We start from the raw sequence: 17,255 nt of genomic DNA on the forward strand, positions 1-17,255 counted from the left end.
ACCATCTCCTTCGTAACCACAGTCTTTAACAAGAATTTTCTAAGCTGTCACAAACTGTTCAGTTGTTTCAGTTTCCGTCTGAATCATGCATTGGAATTTATAGCGCGCAAATACTTTGTTTGACTTGGGCTCCACGTAAGATTTAAATCTATCGTACAAAACTGAAAGTTTTTTTCTGTCTGCATCCGGCAGTGTCCAGGTACTGTATATATCCCTACCTTTGTCTCCAATCCACAACATTATGTAGTTGCACCGTTCTTCCTCCGTTTTTTTTTTCTTTAACGGGCCTTCGAACATAAACTGAGCATGTTGTTGAATTTTTTTCCACGTGGTCGGAAGGTCTGCGCTATCCCAATTAAATTGTGGCGCCCCTCCGGATAAATCCACGGTTGTAGATATTTACGGGTTACTTCGTATCACGGATTACTCTTCAGGCATCCTCAATCCCGCTTCTGACACCATGTAATGTATGCCTAATCTAGCATATTAAAATAATCAACATGGCTGAGGTCCAGCATCATTTATTAATCCAAAACGAGGCTCACGAGCACGTGACATAATAACTGGGACACACTACTAACCGGATTATGGACCGATTAATATATATATGACACAGGGGGCAGAGCGTGTCTTGGTATGCGAATGTGTAATTTGGTATGCGAAGCAAATATGGCGTCGAAAGCTCCGCTTCGAGTGTCAACCGTGATTGGGAAATCACTCATGTCGTTTCTATGCTTCATGCAACAATCTTGTAGATATTGCGTTTCGGTGACAAAATGATTGCAGTTTCTAAAAATGCATTAGATAATTACTGTCCTTACCTAAATAAAAAAAATCTGTTGAAGAAAAAACGCGATTTTTACGCAAAAAAAAAAACAGCACCTGGACATAGTACAGGACTTTGTTTGGCTGAATGTGAAACTGTAGTTCGTTAGAACAGCCGTATGATCGACTGAATCCTGTAAAATAACATATCAAACAATTTTACCCTGTTTCCACTGTGAAAAATGGCTGAATTTACAGTACCGATCATTTTATTTCGGTGTACGACATCATTGGTATATGTAGTCGTGGACACACTAGTTTTGGTATGAGGAATTTAGTGTTTGACTACTAAACTCGTATTTCCTATTATTTTACTAACATATTATTATAACAGATGGGTAAGATACACTAGTTTTGGTCCATCAAACAATGAACCTAGCTGTAGCAGATACTTAGTATGTTCCATTTTTGGAATCATCCCTCCGCACTTCATACACGCTACACACCCCATACATAACCCTGGCTGTTACATTAATAAGCCATTAATTTAATCAAACACAAACAAATGTAATCATCCATAAAATCGATGTTGTGTTTGTATCGTTTTGCATAATTGGTTAGTTTAATGTTCTGGTAATTCGATCATTCACCTTACTGAATATATTTTGATGATTTCTGTTTTATTAAATCATAAACGACGTTTGCGTGTGATGGATTAAGATAGAGTTCCATACGCTGAATTCTTGAGTTACTCAGTTTGTTTATTATATATGTTTGATATAATATACCTGTTGCTAAGCTCAATATAGTCGTCTGCTACAGCACTGTCCCGTCTCCGTGCATATGAAGGCTGACTTATACCTGTGTCATGCTTGAGTGCATATCCCGACCACAGGGCCTCGTTCCTAATTGAGGACATATATATAAGATAGGTGGCGTCTATTTACATAACATTACATATATAATGTTATGAGACCCTGTGTCTCGACCGAGATTGTATAGTTTTTTGTTGGTTTCACTTACACAAGGGTGCCGATAACTTGAACTTACCGCGTAGTTCCTTTGTTTGATTGGGATTATTATTGAATGCATTGCCCGTTGCTATGCACGAGCACAGATAATTATAAGTATTTGAATACTAACCTGTTTCGAGCACGTGCGTGACTTAATATTTGGTTACCAACCTGCGTTCGTGCATAGCTGTAGGGTATGGAACATGGCCAAGACCACAGGGGTTTGTTACATCGAGGGGTGCATGGGGCCTTGATCACAGGGGCACATAAAATAAATACGATAAAAACAAATCAATATTACTATTTAAAATTTCGTGTTTAAAGTCGTCAGAATGGAGTTTTTAATTTATGTCCCCTCCCACCTTTAGAACGAATATACATACCCGGCCTACTATATCGGCTAAAGACGACACAATTTTCTGTCTACTCTACAATATTGCAGGTAACCAACCCCCCCCCCCCCCCTCCCCACACCACCACCACGATCCTGTTCCGCATCGAGTCAAACATTTACGTTGTGTCTTTGACATTTTTATTTTCGCACTGAACGGATGTACAGGTCTAAGAGCGCAAATTTAAAAAGAAATTAAAGGTTTTTTTTAATTGAAACATTTAATTCAGTTTCGGTGATCATGGAGCAATATGATGTGAGCGGAAAATCATAATTCAAGGTGTTACAGTTGGCAAAGAACATATCTGTATTTTTTGCGTTTTGAGTAATTTTATCTTCTATTATGGATTTTTCTTGAGTATGCCTGACAAAATGGGCACGCTAATAAATCGGGTGTTTAGTCCATTATATAATGTTTGACACAAAAACATTGTTGCACTTTCTAAAATACCTACATCATATATCTAAGCAGTTATCGACTTTCCAAATATCTACATCACTTGTATGTAAACAGACCACATCATACCAAAACCGGTGGTGTCCACGACTGCGCATACAAATGATTGCGTACACCGAAATAAAACGCTCGGTACTGTATATTCAGCCATCTTTCACAGTTGAAACAGGGCAAACATTGTTTGTTAGGTTATTTTACAGGATTCTGTCGATCATACGGCTGTTCTAACGAACTACAATTTCACATTCAGTCAAACAAAGTCCTGTACCATACCCAGGTGCTGTTTTTAGCGTGAAAATCGCGTGTTTTTTCTTCAATAGATTTTTGTTAAGTGAGGACAATGATTATATGTTGCATTTTTAGAAACTGCAATCATTTTATCACCGAAACGCAACATCTATAAGAGCGTTGCATGAAGCATAGACGAGGCATGAGTGATTTCCCAGTCACTGTTGACACTCGTAGCGGAGCTTTCGACGCCATATTTGCTTCGCATCCCAAAGTACACCTTCTCATACCAAGACACGTTCGACCCCCTGAACTAAGGGCTTGAATTAAACATGCCTTTTAATGGTATTGTGTGATATAGAAGATATGTTGATATGCAAATGGTTGGACTTCTGTTTAATAGTAATATGATTATTTAAATACATAAACGATATGCATTATAATTTATAATTTGTATTGGTATGTTCTTCTGAAGCTATAATGTAATGAATCGATGTGTTTTCAGGATTTGGCCACAGTCTGGCTAAACGTCTGAATGAGTGGGGATATACAGTATATGCCGGTGTCCTCAACGAGGAGGGCCCGGGAGCTAAGGTCTTACAGTCTCATCAGTCGGACCGCTTCCATGTGGTCAAACTGGACGTCACCAAGGACGAGGATGTCCAACAACTGCTGGAGTACGTTAGTGGTACTGGTAAAGGTATGATGACGCCTGAACTACATGTACCTTCGGGTGATCTACAATACGGTAGGTGATGTTAAAATTTTCGAAGGTTCGACGCGGTATTCGGTTGGCTCTGGTACTCGACATTCTTTCACTAGCTACCTGTTCGGAGTCCATATTGTGGCTGATATTGAACCGAGTACCTTAAATAAGCTATAACAGCATCTGCGTGAATTATATGCTCATACCACGACATATATTTTGTAAATATCCTTGAACCTGTCTGAAGATATACCGATGCTGATAGATTTGGTTCCGATGGACATGATTCCGCAAATTTCCAAATTTGAAGTTACTGTTTACCGATTAATTGGTGTCCAAACTTGTCGAAAGGTCTAGTATTAAACACGGACAATAAGTATATGTTTATGTGATTATGACTGCTTTGTTATCTTTTTGGGATATTGCCTTCTAGGGATGGAGTAAGTAAAGCTTATCAATATCTGCTTAAGTTTACAATACACTTCCTGAACTAATATATACCACAGTGATCTAACTGCATTGTATGCGTACCAGAAATAGCGATTTCCGAAGCGAGAGATCATGTTGAAGAAAGTAACATTGTTCTGACCATGGTCATGTTTATGGCATTTTTTCAATGCTACGAAAATTGATATAAAATACTAATTAAATCTAAAAATCAGCCAATGATATAAAAGAAAATTATCAACACATAAAATAGATGGAATCAGAACAGTTATCATGTCTTGGAGTCCGATAATATGTTAATTATTTCAATAATTTACTCGTAAACCTTATTCAAATAAGCTATTTACATTTTCACTCTATTGGGCTATTAGTTCAAAACCGATATTCAAGGATAATATTAATAATTTGTAAGTTATATAAGCCACGATTACACACTATTGGACTCGATTCGGTGCGTATAAAAACATGTAAACATTCCACATAATCACGTGTCAATGTTTACAAATAACACATGGACGAGACAATCGGAGACATACAATAAAACAGACGGTAAATTGTATGTAAACGCTTCGCGTTTACGCTAATTACATTGTTCCTCGTGCTCCATTGGCTTTATCAACTCATACAAACTAAACAAAGTAAGAGATCAATCCTTAAATATAATCGATTTTTGAAACCATTTCTGAATCCTTTCATAATGAACTGGATTTAGATAGATTTGAACTTCAATTTGTCTGTTGATTACGCCAGCTTAAGACCAGTGTACCAATATTTATTATATATCATACCAAACCGATTGCAAACATTAAAGACAAAAGTGCTGAATATTTTTTTTATTAATGTTACAATTAAAATATCAGTGACTGAAAATACCTTCTTTAACCTCTCGCTTCTGCGACCGCTATATTCGGAACTCATGCAATTGCTGTTCGACCACTGTATAATTTGTGTACTCAGGATTGTGGGCCGTGGTCAACAATGCAGGGATGAATTTCCCCGGTGACGTGGAACTAGCTACCGTCGACCAATATAAGAAATGTGCTGAAGTGAATCTGTTCGGGATGATCCGAGTCATCAAAGCATTTCTACCTCATGTCAGGAAGTCGAAAGGTGAATCTTTCGGAGAGTGAATCTTATATGAAATTATACGTATACAGTTACATATATCATCACAAAATGGATATAAGCATAATCTTTGTTTTGTGTAAACGGCGGATATTTTATGAATTTTCATCTGTCACCAATATCAAGTCTAGTAGTACTATCTATCTAAGGCTTAATCTCTCTCTGGCGTAAACGCAAAATATCGAAAATTATGTCGTGTGGAAAACTAGACAATAAAATGCTAAATATTTCTCTAAAATTTATCCTAAGATCCGACATTCTGACAATCAATAAATCTATATATAAATTATTCAGGAGTGAATGTGTATAGGGATTTATAAGAAGAATAAAATTTAAAGATGCTACACTGCTGATGAATGGTAGTTTCTCTATCACCAATTGGAGCTGGTGAAAAAGTATTGTCTTCAATTACAAAAGTTACTTTGTCACATAACTAGCCCGTCCAGGCATGTCATACGGCCATGCCATTAATATCATAAGACACTTGTGTAATAACACCAATGTGACGTCACAGGTAGTTTTAAAGTCATAATCTATGTATGACGTCGCATGATTGTCTCAATAGACGAAAACGTCACATTTAAGTCGGATTTCTGTTGTAAGAGACGTAATTTAAAGTTATACATATATTTATATTATTAAAAGTTATGTGATAAATAGAATCTTACACTCGTGACTATGTGGTATGAAGTTGATCAAACTCGTTAAATAATCTGATATGCCACTCGCCTAAAGGCTCGTGGCATAGCAAATTATTGAACTCGTTTGATGAATTTCATATTACATAGCCACTCATGTAAAATCCTCTTTTGCTTTACACCATTACCACCACTAAAATGTTTGAGATTAATTTTTTACTTCAAGATAGAAATTTCAAAAATAATTAGTTGTGTCTCGAAAAAAGTCCTTGACACAATGTCCTATATGGATTGAATGAAGTACTGATTGCGCATCCACCATTTTTTGTCAATTTGACATACGTTTACTTGAGTAAACACCAATTATTATTAAAATGATGAGTATCGTTATGATTTGTCGGCGATGGAGCATCATAAAATAGCCTACAGCCACTAGTTATAAGTACTTCTGGTTTTTTAAAGCAGTCTAGTTTATTTGATTTATCCCCCAAAGTATTATTGACTTTATATTAAGGCAGGAATTGTACCAGTATTATCGAATAAATAACTTGAATAATTGAACTCAAAGTACTTTTTGCTCATCTGGTTTATTATCTGATTATACTAGAATCATATTGAATAAAACAGTGGTCACAGTTGGGTATTTTTTGACATTTGTTCGTAATTTGCAGGACGGATTGTGAATATGTCTAGTGTGATGGGTCGGTTTGCTTGGCCCAGTGGCTCAGTGTACACAATCACCAAACACGGCATAGAGAACATGAGTGACTCCCTGCGAATAGAAATGAAGAAATTTGGGGTTAAAGTTTCAGTCATTGAACCTGGACAATTTAGTTCCGCCACGTCAGTATGTGGCCCTGACCAGGTGACTATATTATCTTCCAACAGAACTAAAAATAATCACTGAAGGTTTTACTCGAACTATAAAATTGTACCCTACATTCCGATTTAGATATTTATGATTCAGATGAGATTCTATATTATCTGAACGGATAAACAATTCGTCCTTTTAATTCTGATATTCTTATACCAATCTGATACAAAGTGTAAATATACAATAACGAATAACAGTTACATTAAAAAAATCATATTTTACATGATTTACATATATCTACATTTCCGTTTTCTTTTTGACATATAACCTTACCAACTGCGAAAGCGTTTACACTTTCGTAAAGGCAGTGGTTGCCGCGCAAGAATACACACACCGAAACACTGACTTCCGTAAGTAGTGTGAACGCGCATCCGATTAGACCTATTGTATCTGTATGACAAATCTTCAATATGCTGCATGTATGAATAAAATGCAAATCATTAATTATATATAAGCAAATAAAATATTTAAAAAATTTGTATAAATGAGATGAAAAAATTATTTAAAGTTAATTTGGAAGTATATTATGTGTACTTTCTGCATTTGACAACATTTTCCGCCAAATTGAAGCCAACTGTTCTGGGATTCCATCAATTGATCGGCTGTTCTATTTTTTATTTTATTTAGTTTTATTTTATTTCAACACGTACTTTTTAATGAAATGGTCAGTCGGAATGTAAATATAAGGAATGATTGTTATTGTTTGTTGTTTACTGGTGTGTAAACTGCATTTTTTTGTACAGATATTTCAACATGACATGCTAACGCGCGTCATTTAAAATAGCCGTACAAAAAATGCAGTTTACACACCAGTAAACAACAAACAATAAAAATAATTCCTTAAGTAACATAGAGTGTGAACATTTCCATTTGATATATTTTATATGATTTTTTTATTTAAAATAATAGTTTTTCTTCTACACCAAACCAGCTGAAAAGATTAAAGAAAGAAATAGACTATATGTGGGAGCAGGCGACCGAGGACGTAAGACAGACGTACGGACGGGCTTACTTTGATGCTCTCTATCACTCTATGAAGACGATAGGGACAGAGGATGGACGAAAATTGTCAGTTGGCCCCGTCATTAACGCTATAGAGGACGCATTAATAAATGTCAAACCAAAGGCGCGCTATGTAGTCGGAGGCTCTTTCTCTATCGTCGACCACCTTGCGGTATGTTTTGTCCTGCATCTTAATCACATACATCTTCATCTAAAAACACATTCCCATCTGATTTCAATTTACTCATGTAAGTGAATATTCAACAGTATGATTTAACATTTATCCTGCGACTTGACTTGTTAGTCCATTTTATTTTTATTACAGGTCCTTGCTAAGATGTATTCATTTCTCCCCGAATTCGTTTCGGATTGGATTATTGAGAGGATGACTGGATGTGGATCCTTTCCTCGTTAACGTCTGACGAGGAATCATCCCTATTACAAATACAGTAGTTACAAAGTTTTGACTATTGACTCATCAATATGGCATAAAACAAATATTTTGTTACCTCAAACACAATCTTAAACGTATCACAGCTTCTGACGAGAAGACCATTGTCGTACGAATATTTGGCCAGTGTTTTTGACGTCAATAAGCAATTATGACGTTAACATTTAAACGCGTGCAAAAGTTCCTGGCCGGGCAAGTTTCTGAGAACTTGTATGTTTCTAACAGTATCCAGCAAATTCACACGAATAAGTCGAAATTACTTTACTTACATTTATATAGAGTCATTTGAAAAACGTATTTCTAAAACATCTGAAAGATATCATTGTTATAATTAAATCAAACGACAGATACGACATTCAATATGCAAAATAGACAATTTATGCAAATACACTGTATATGGATTGGATATTGCTTTGATTGCGTTAAGGGGTGATATGAACGTTCAATCTGTTCCATCCCTATATGTTTTCTATAGGGAACTTAATCAAACAAAACACGAGAAAAGGTTACTCCAATACTTAATTATTATAGAGTTTATGTTTCTATATCAAATTTACCGTCACGCTTAACAACACAGCACTAAAACTCCCCATACAGAGCTCAATGCTATAGTTGAATCCCCATACCATAGTCCTGTTTTTGGGTATAAGTAAAACAGAACGAACGGGAATCTGGGATTAACATAAAACTGAACACCAAAACCTTTTTTTATTTGTAAATAGCTATATTTCATGACAAAAGTGTGTTCAGAAAATGCGATTTGTACTTGAATATCAATAAATAGTTGGGTACGAAATACATTTTGTAGGAGTTGTGTTTTGCCGGCCGCTATCGGTCATCGTAGAGATTACGTAAGAATTCTGCAAACATTACCTGTTATCACGTGGAGGCCCAGACGCCATCATGGTGTCCCTTGAGAAAACGTGTGTATTATGTTTTATTCTATTATACTCTTACTTTGTGGCGATTTACTGGAGCTATTTACTTGTTATCTTAGCGATCTACATTGCATCTATTCTGACCAGACGTAACTTTCGTCAAAAGGTAGACATCGGCCGAAAGGGTATTGTCGTAACAGGATGTGATTCAGGTAAGATCATGATGTAGCCAATCATAATTATTCTCACAATAAGTATTAAACTACGCTACCTCCAGGTGCTAGATCCAATAATCTCGTAGAAATGATTTTGTGTGAATGATAAAGTTTTGGTCAAGGATGCTCACAAGTGTTTGTAATTGTCCATGTTTACATGGGATCTCGTGGACTTCATCCTCTCGTCTGTTATCGAGTCTTAGTCAAAGCTTGTTCCACAAAGCTTAAAGATGCTCCACCGCCGACAGAGTATAAATGATATTAATTATTTGAACGAAAATTGGTGTTTAATCGTGTATGTTTATGTCTAATTAACGCAAAAAGTAATACAAAATAATTTATTTTACCTTTGGTGCATGCGCAATCAGTACATCATTCAATATAGTATATAGTGCCATGGAACTTTTTCGGGATGCAATTAATTATTTTTTATATTTCTTAAAGTAAAATTACAAGCTCAAACTTTTTAACGATGGTAATTGTGTAAAGTAAGTAACTTTTGTAACTGAAGAAAAATACTAAATCGTCTGCTGCTGTTTTTGAGAGTGAAAATTTACCATTTGTCAGCGGTGGAGCATCTTTAAGGAGCTGCTCTGTTGAAAAGTCATTTTTTCTTATGACTTACATCTTTTTTATATAGATTTCTGGGAATTTTTGAGTTTATACCAAAGTTGAAAAAAGAATATAAAGCTTTTAGGCCATGGGCTAGGAGGGTCCCACATGCACCCCCCCCCAAACCTCCGAACCAATATTTTTCTTAACCCTTATGACCCACTGATCACAAATCAAAATGTTAACATTGCATAAGTTGGGATGAACTTCCGGTTATGACGTCATCAAGATGGCCGCCATCTCAAATTCCACTAAAAAATGAAAAATAGTCATAACATTGACATTTTTCAACCGAAGTAGACAAATGAGGTATCAAAATGACCACAATAGAACACATATCAGGACCAAATAACCAATTATATGTAGTGATTTTTACGCAGGAAGTGAAAAAATAGGATTTTAAGCTCAAAAATGATAATTTTTTAGTAATTTTTTCATATTTTGCTTGACGCAGCAAACACGTTTTCCAACCGCAAACTATTATTTCTAATTAGTTTTTTGCCCACTTATAAATCAGTTTAAACAAAAACAAGAAATAAAAGCAATGTTAGCATTGTATAAGTTCCGATTATGACATCATCAAGATGGCCGCCATCACATATTTCACTAAAAATGAAAAATATTCATAACATTGACATTTTTCAACTGAAGTAGACAAATGAGGTATCAAAATGACCACAATAGAACAACAAGTACATATCAGGACCAAAACATCCAATATATGTAGCAATTTGTACGTTGGAAATGAAAAAATAAGATTTTAAACTCAAAAATGGCAATTTTTCAGCAAATTTTTCATATTTGTCTTCATGCAGCAAAAATGTTTCCCAACAACAAATTATTATTCGTAATCAGTTATTTGATATCTTATCAATCAATAAATCAATGAAAACACCAACAAAAATGATAATATATAGAAATGCAAAAGATAATTATTGTTATACCCTCATTAGGTTTACAAAACATCACCAGGTGCGTATAATGGGCATATGCTATTTTTCGAACTCGAAGCCACTGACGCTAACTAGCATCTCAAAAATAATTATTACAGCACAACACCTACTGATAGAGTAACAAATGTAACCTAAGCCTGTGTTTCTGTTTATATCATTTTCCAGAACGTTTGTGTCTTTGAAAATGAGAACATTCATTGTTTATTTCCTATGCATAGCATAGGCAAAATGTTAGATGGTTACTAAAGTGTCACATATTTCTTTCACTGGTTCTTATTATTATCTATTATCATTGTACGTGCTTTCTCGCCTCACTGCTCCATCCACTGAAGAGACTCGGCATGTCTGGTAGCTGGTAGTCCAAATTATCAGAATAATCGAGATATCAGTATCAAATTCGTCGAGAGCCATTGCGTTGTCTTCAATGTCGATGAGCTGATGTGACAGTACATTACCAGTGTTGTTCTAGCCTGTCATCTTTCATAACCCATCCTTGGCCAGAGTTCATATCAGGAACAATAGGTTCAGAGATGTGGGATCTCCCTCAGATTCTAACATATCGTATATACTGTTCCAGACTTCTTCGGCATAATGGAAACTACACCAGATCCACATTATTCGAATGGTGGAATTTGTTCTCCTTAGCACATAGCTCCATAATTTGTATGAAGTACCATTCATTAATCTAGTGGACCTCGTGCGCCCATAAATGGCACAGGTGATATCATCGAGGTCATTAATGAGGCCATTAATGTTAAATGTTTTTCATTGGTCTGACTTTTCCCACTCGCTTGAAGGTGCTGGTTGTGTCACATCTGGTGTATGCGTAAAGAGACCATTGAAGACTCTCCAGAAATAAAATTTTGTACAGTGCTTTTCAGACTTGGCAAATAGTAGATCTTCACTGCAGACCTCATTTATGACCTCAAAGAATCCACCTGTGCCATCTATGGTCACTGAAGGTTCACAAGAATGAGGAATTGTGCTTCATACGAAATAAGGAGAACCAGCTCAAACCTTCGTAGAATGTGGATCTGATAGTCTGGAACATCATATACGATATTTGAATCACTAGGTTGGAAACAGGAAGAGCTCCTACATCCCTGACACTGATGTTTCTTATGTTAACTCTGGCCATGGACGGTTGACAAGCTACAACCACGATGGCAACCCGGTAATGTAATGTCACATCAGCTCATCAGCTCATCGCTATCGAAGACAAAGAACTAGTGAAAGAAATATGTGACACTGTTAAGTAACCATCTGACATTTTCTGACGTTATACACAGGAAATAACACTGGATGTGCTCATTCTAAAAGGCACAAAACGTTTCGGAAAGTGTCATGGTATTTACAGTATGACAGAATTACCTCAGTTTTAATTTGATACCATATAGCTATTAGTTGGTTGGCATTTTAATAATTCAGTTTGAGACGCTACTAGTGTACAACATTTCGAACATGAAAGTGAATTATTTTGAAGTCCCACTTAGATATTCGGCCAACCTAAAATTCTTTGTTAAGATTTAAATTTTCAATAGCCACTATTATATTCAGGAAATTCTAAGACACCAGGAAACTGTAGTCTCGGCGGTTTGGGAAAAATACACTATCATATGATCTGTATACGCAAACGGTGATGCTTTGTAAACCAAATGATGGTATAACAATAATTCTCTTTTGCATTTCTGTATATTTTGTTTTTTTTTTTTACTGATTTACAAGAAATAACTGATTACGATCAATGATAATTGTTGGGAAACATTTTTGCTGCATGAAGACAAATATGAAAAATTTGTTGAAATATTACCATTTTTGAGCTTAAAATCTTATTTTTCATTTCCTACGTACAAATCGCTACATATATTGGATGATTTGGTCCTGATATGTATTTGTTGTTCTATTGTGGTCATTTTGATACCTCATTTGTCTACTTCAGTTGAAAAATGTCAATGTTATGAATATTTTTCATTTTTAGTGAAATTCGTGATGGCGGCCATCTTGATGACGTCATAACCGAAACTTATACAATGTTAGCATTGTTTTTTTTTATTGTTTTTGTTTAAACTGATTTATAAGTGGACAAAAAACTAATTAGAAATAATAGTTTGCGTTGGAAAACGTTTTTGCTGCGTCAAGCAAAATATGAAAAATTTACTAAAAAATTACCATTTTTGAGCTTAAAATCCTATTTTTTCACTTCCTGCGTAAAAATCACTACATATATTTGGTTATTTGGTCCTGATATGTTTTTAGTGTTCTATTGTGGTCATTTTGATACCTCATTTGTCTTCTTCAGTTGAAAAATGTCAATGTTATGACTATTTTTCGTTTTTTAGTGAAATTTGAGATAGCGGCCATCTTGATGACGTCATAACCGGAAGTTCATCCCAACTTATGCAATGTTAACATTTTGATTTGTGATCAGTGGGTCATAAGGGTTAAGAAAAATATTAGTTCGGAGGTTTGGGGGGGTGCATGTGGGACCCTCCTAGCCCATGGCCTATAAATTCAATATTTGACTCAAATTATTATTTTACCGGGATTTTACTGATTTGAGCATACATACATCAAACTGAAATTTTACAAAATTGGTTTTCTTATAAGTATGAATATTTATAAGTTGACAAACTTAAATATATATATAAAAAAAATCTCACAGACAACTCATTATTTTATCTCAGAATAGCATGGTATGTTCCCTAAACATTGAACATAAAAATACCTCTTTATCGCATCTTTAGGTCACCTGAGCATAGGTCATGGAGACCTATTGCAAAAGTCTTTTGTCCGTCATCGTCCGTCGTCCGTCGTGAGTCGTGCGACGTCCATAAACATTTACTTGTGAACGCGATAACTTAAACAAATATTCACCGGGCTTAATGTAACTTTATATGTAGACTAACATTGGACAAATCTAGGATGAGTTCGAAAAATCGGCTTGATTCGACTGTAAATTACGGAGTTAATGCCCTTTGCACTAATAATTACTATTTGACCTTGTACACGCGATAACTTTGGTAAATATAAACCAAGCTTAATGAAACTTTGTGTGTAGACTTACTTTTGAAAGATCTTGGACGCGTTCGAAAAGTCGGCCTGATTCGACGATAATTTAAGGTGTTATTGACCTTTCCAATGAAAATTATTATTGGACCTTGTGAAAGCGATAACTTAGTAAATATAAATCAAGCTCAATGAAACTTTATGTGTAGACTAACATTGGAACCATCTAGGCTGAATTTGAAAATCGGCTTGATTCGACAGTAAATTACGGAGTTATTGCCCTTTGCACTAATAATCACTATTAGACCTTGTGAATACAATAACTTCAATAAATATGCACTCAGCTTCATGAAACTTTGTAATCATACTAAGATTGGAAGGATCTCAGACAAATTCGAAAAGTGACCTGATTAGATCATAACTTACGAAGTTACTGCCCTTTGCAATTATAATTACTGAATCATGTGAACATGATAACTTGAGTAAATATGATCGGAGTTTAATGAAACATTGCATATAGATTAACATTGGAAATATCTCAAACAAGTTTGAAAATCAGCTTGATTCGACTCTAACTTATTTACGGAGTTATTGCCCTTTGCAATAATAATTATAGAACCTTACATTTAACTAATTTGTATCAAATATCAGATGACCGTTAAGGCCCATGGGTCTCTTGTTCCATAGATTTAACGTTTCACAGAAAACGTTCTGATGACTAACTTTTTTCTAAACTTTTGCAGATCAAAAGAAAACAACTTGCTGTTTTTAAAACGATCATAAAAATAAGGGTCAGTGTGTCTGTGCAAGTTGGACTGTACCTATTCAATATGCTATTAAGGCAACTGTACATTGGAAAAAGGAAAAGTTTTTTTAGTTTGAGTCTTGCGTCACTATACCTGTATGTTGCGTGTGGTTTAGTATTGAATTGCCTGTCTATGGGCTGTTGATGAGCGATATAATAAACAAACGCAATTCAGATTTCAAGATGAATTAGAACAAGTGTTTATGCTTCAAAATTTGGCAAACAAATGACAGTATTACAAAACTGCTATTTATGCCAGGAACGAGTTGCATATTTTTCTGAATAATTCTGAAAGTAGCTCTACAAATAATTTTGTGTCAACATCAAAAAGAGTCAACTACAGTGAACGCTAACATTTTTTCCTTTTCCTTTTTCAACTGCACTAGAGGGATGAACCTCTCTTTGCCAACTCATATATAAACTGATAATTAGCAGGCTATTTCAGAGCAGTCTACTTGGATTTACCTTTGGTTTTATCTGTGAATTTCACCTGTGCTACCATACTTATTCCATAAAGGTATGACTAATATATGATCATCAGAATGTATTTCCCCCAGGTGGAGTTACAAGATAAAAAATTCAACACATCAAAAGTAAAATCAATATCTGGTCCTAATTTAAAAGGAATTTTTAATCTTCCTACATAACAGATATGATCACTATTTTTTACTGTATGATTTTCACAATGTCAAATATGCAATTAGATACATGTATGATCTTGTGTAGTTCAGTATCGTCTTGATGTAATATTCTCTATATAGCTACATATGTGCAAATGCCAAAATTAAACAGTTTGGGTCTTGATTAAGTTCTCGGGAAATCTAGAAGTTATTTATGATAATGGTAGTGGAATATTTTATAGCTTACAGTTAACCTACATAACCGTGTCAAAAGTATCCTGTAATATCATGTTTTTACATTGAGAATTCTATTTTTTAACTTTTTGACATTTTTGAAAATTTCAGCAGTTTGAAAAAAATAGTTTGCTTTTTCATACATTTCTCGCAACTTTCTGTCAAAATACTTGAAATATATATACATATCTGTTTTGCTCCACTCTTGAAAAGCTAAAGGCAACTCAGGTAAATGAGCACAGGTAAGCACAGGTAAAATTAATATAGAACTGGATATAATTGGATTTTCATTGTTCTCATATTCCGTCTTTGCATATTACAGAGTTATTTCCCTTGCGGATAGGTATCCATTGTGACGTCATTATTTTATGAGCGAAATTCACTTTGTTTTCTTCGAAAAGTATGACGATACGCTCGCAAACACATGACGTCACAAGTGATGATACATTTGATAACGAATTTCTCTATTCCTTATTCAGAATATATTTTATATGAAATACCAATGTTAGAGAGCTATAATGGGTACTTTTTGTAGGTTTTGGTCACTGCCTAGCTAAACGTTTATATGAGTGGGGATATACAGTATATGCCGGTGTCCTCAACAAGCAAAGCCCGGGAGCTAAGGTATTAATTTCTCGTCAGTCGGACAGGTTTCATGTGGTCAAACTGGACGTCACCAAGGACGAGGATGTCCAACAAGTGTTGGAGTACGTTAGTGGTACTGGACAAGGTATTGTCTTTACAAATTTTGTGCATCAAATGCAATTAATCATTTTATGAATGATGTGACGCGGTCATTCGCTTTTCGTCATGCAGTCATGATATCATTTTACCATAATGGCCAATATAACGTTATCGATCATATTTGAACTAAAAAAATAACAAAAAAATATATACATATATATGTAATTAAAAAGGAATAACATTACATAAAATGTAACAAACCTTTGATTACTCCATTGATGCATATCAAGCAGATATAAGTCACGACTAGATCAAAACCGAGACATTAAATGGATAGAAATCTATGAAGGCTAGGGATATAATACACTTGGAATAGCAAAATGTTCTTTAAAACCGAGGATTGCCATCGAATAACATTTTATTATCGCGAGGGTAGAATATCTCTAGCCTTCATGTCCACAAACGAAGGAGTCCGTTTTACTCATATCTCGATGCTTTATCACAATGTTACAACTTTGATTTCCCGCGATTGTCAAATAAGTTCGAAAAACCCGCGACTGCAAGTCAATTATTGCGTGATCCTTACGACGCCAATCTCGTCGTTTGTATGTTTTATAGAAAAACCAGTCTAGGTTCTGAGAAACTGAACATGTTACCGCGACAACAGTAATTTTGTCAACGCCGTGACATCACGAGGATGTATGGCATTCGTAGCCATGTTATACAGCCTCAGGCGACATAAGTGTAGAGCACGATACCAGTTAGTATTCCACCCACAGGAATGAGAGAAAGATTATCTATGTTTGGAATAGTTTGGATTAGAAATGTGTTTGATTTCGTCATTCTATTTTAACAAAAAGGACTGTGGGCTGTCGTCAACAATGCTGGAATAAATTTGCCCGGTGATGTAGAGTTGGCGACAGTGGACCAGTACCAGAGATGTGCAGACGTTAACCTGTATGGTATGATACGTGTCATCAAAGCATTTCTTCCTTTGATCCGAAAGTCAAAAGGTATGTATGTTTAGGATCAGAATAACGACATGATAGAATATATTATTTTCCATTGAATTTATGTATTATGTGAGTTCTTACTTGTAATATTCAAGGAAGCCATGCCTTGGTACAGATATATGAGTTTTCATGTTGAGC

General features: G+C 35.1%; 2 protein-coding genes across 4 annotated transcripts in view; both read left to right on the forward strand.

Annotated features, from left to right (window-relative positions):
- Positions 1 to 17,255, forward strand: part of LOC138319087 (zinc finger C2HC domain-containing protein 1C-like) — a 168,543-nt gene that overhangs the window by 56,708 nt on the left and 94,580 nt on the right. The window lies entirely within an intron of this gene.
- LOC138319082 (D-beta-hydroxybutyrate dehydrogenase, mitochondrial-like) overlaps positions 1 to 17,255 on the forward strand; it is a 29,118-nt gene that overhangs the window by 8,057 nt on the left and 3,806 nt on the right. The window contains exons 2-7 of one of the 3 annotated variants that reach the window (XR_011207948.1): positions 3,360 to 3,554; positions 4,965 to 5,117; positions 6,442 to 6,635; positions 7,576 to 7,818; positions 9,095 to 9,187; positions 15,956 to 16,092. Coding sequence is in view for 2 of the 3 variants with exons in the window: in XM_069261993.1 (XP_069118094.1) it covers positions 3,360 to 3,554; positions 4,965 to 5,117; positions 6,442 to 6,635; positions 7,576 to 7,818; positions 7,972 to 8,061 (875 nt within the window). In the remaining variant the exon portion in view is untranslated. Of the gene's footprint in view, positions 1 to 3,359; positions 3,555 to 4,964; positions 5,118 to 6,441; positions 6,636 to 7,575; positions 7,819 to 7,971; positions 9,188 to 15,955; positions 16,151 to 16,964; positions 17,118 to 17,255 lie in introns of those variants that run through there. The other 2 variants (XM_069261993.1, XM_069261994.1) reach the window with 2 other exon arrangements.

Source organism: Argopecten irradians, chromosome 3 (genome assembly GCF_041381155.1).
Source record: "Argopecten irradians isolate NY chromosome 3, Ai_NY, whole genome shotgun sequence".
NCBI lineage: Eukaryota > Metazoa > Mollusca > Bivalvia > Pectinida > Pectinidae > Argopecten > Argopecten irradians.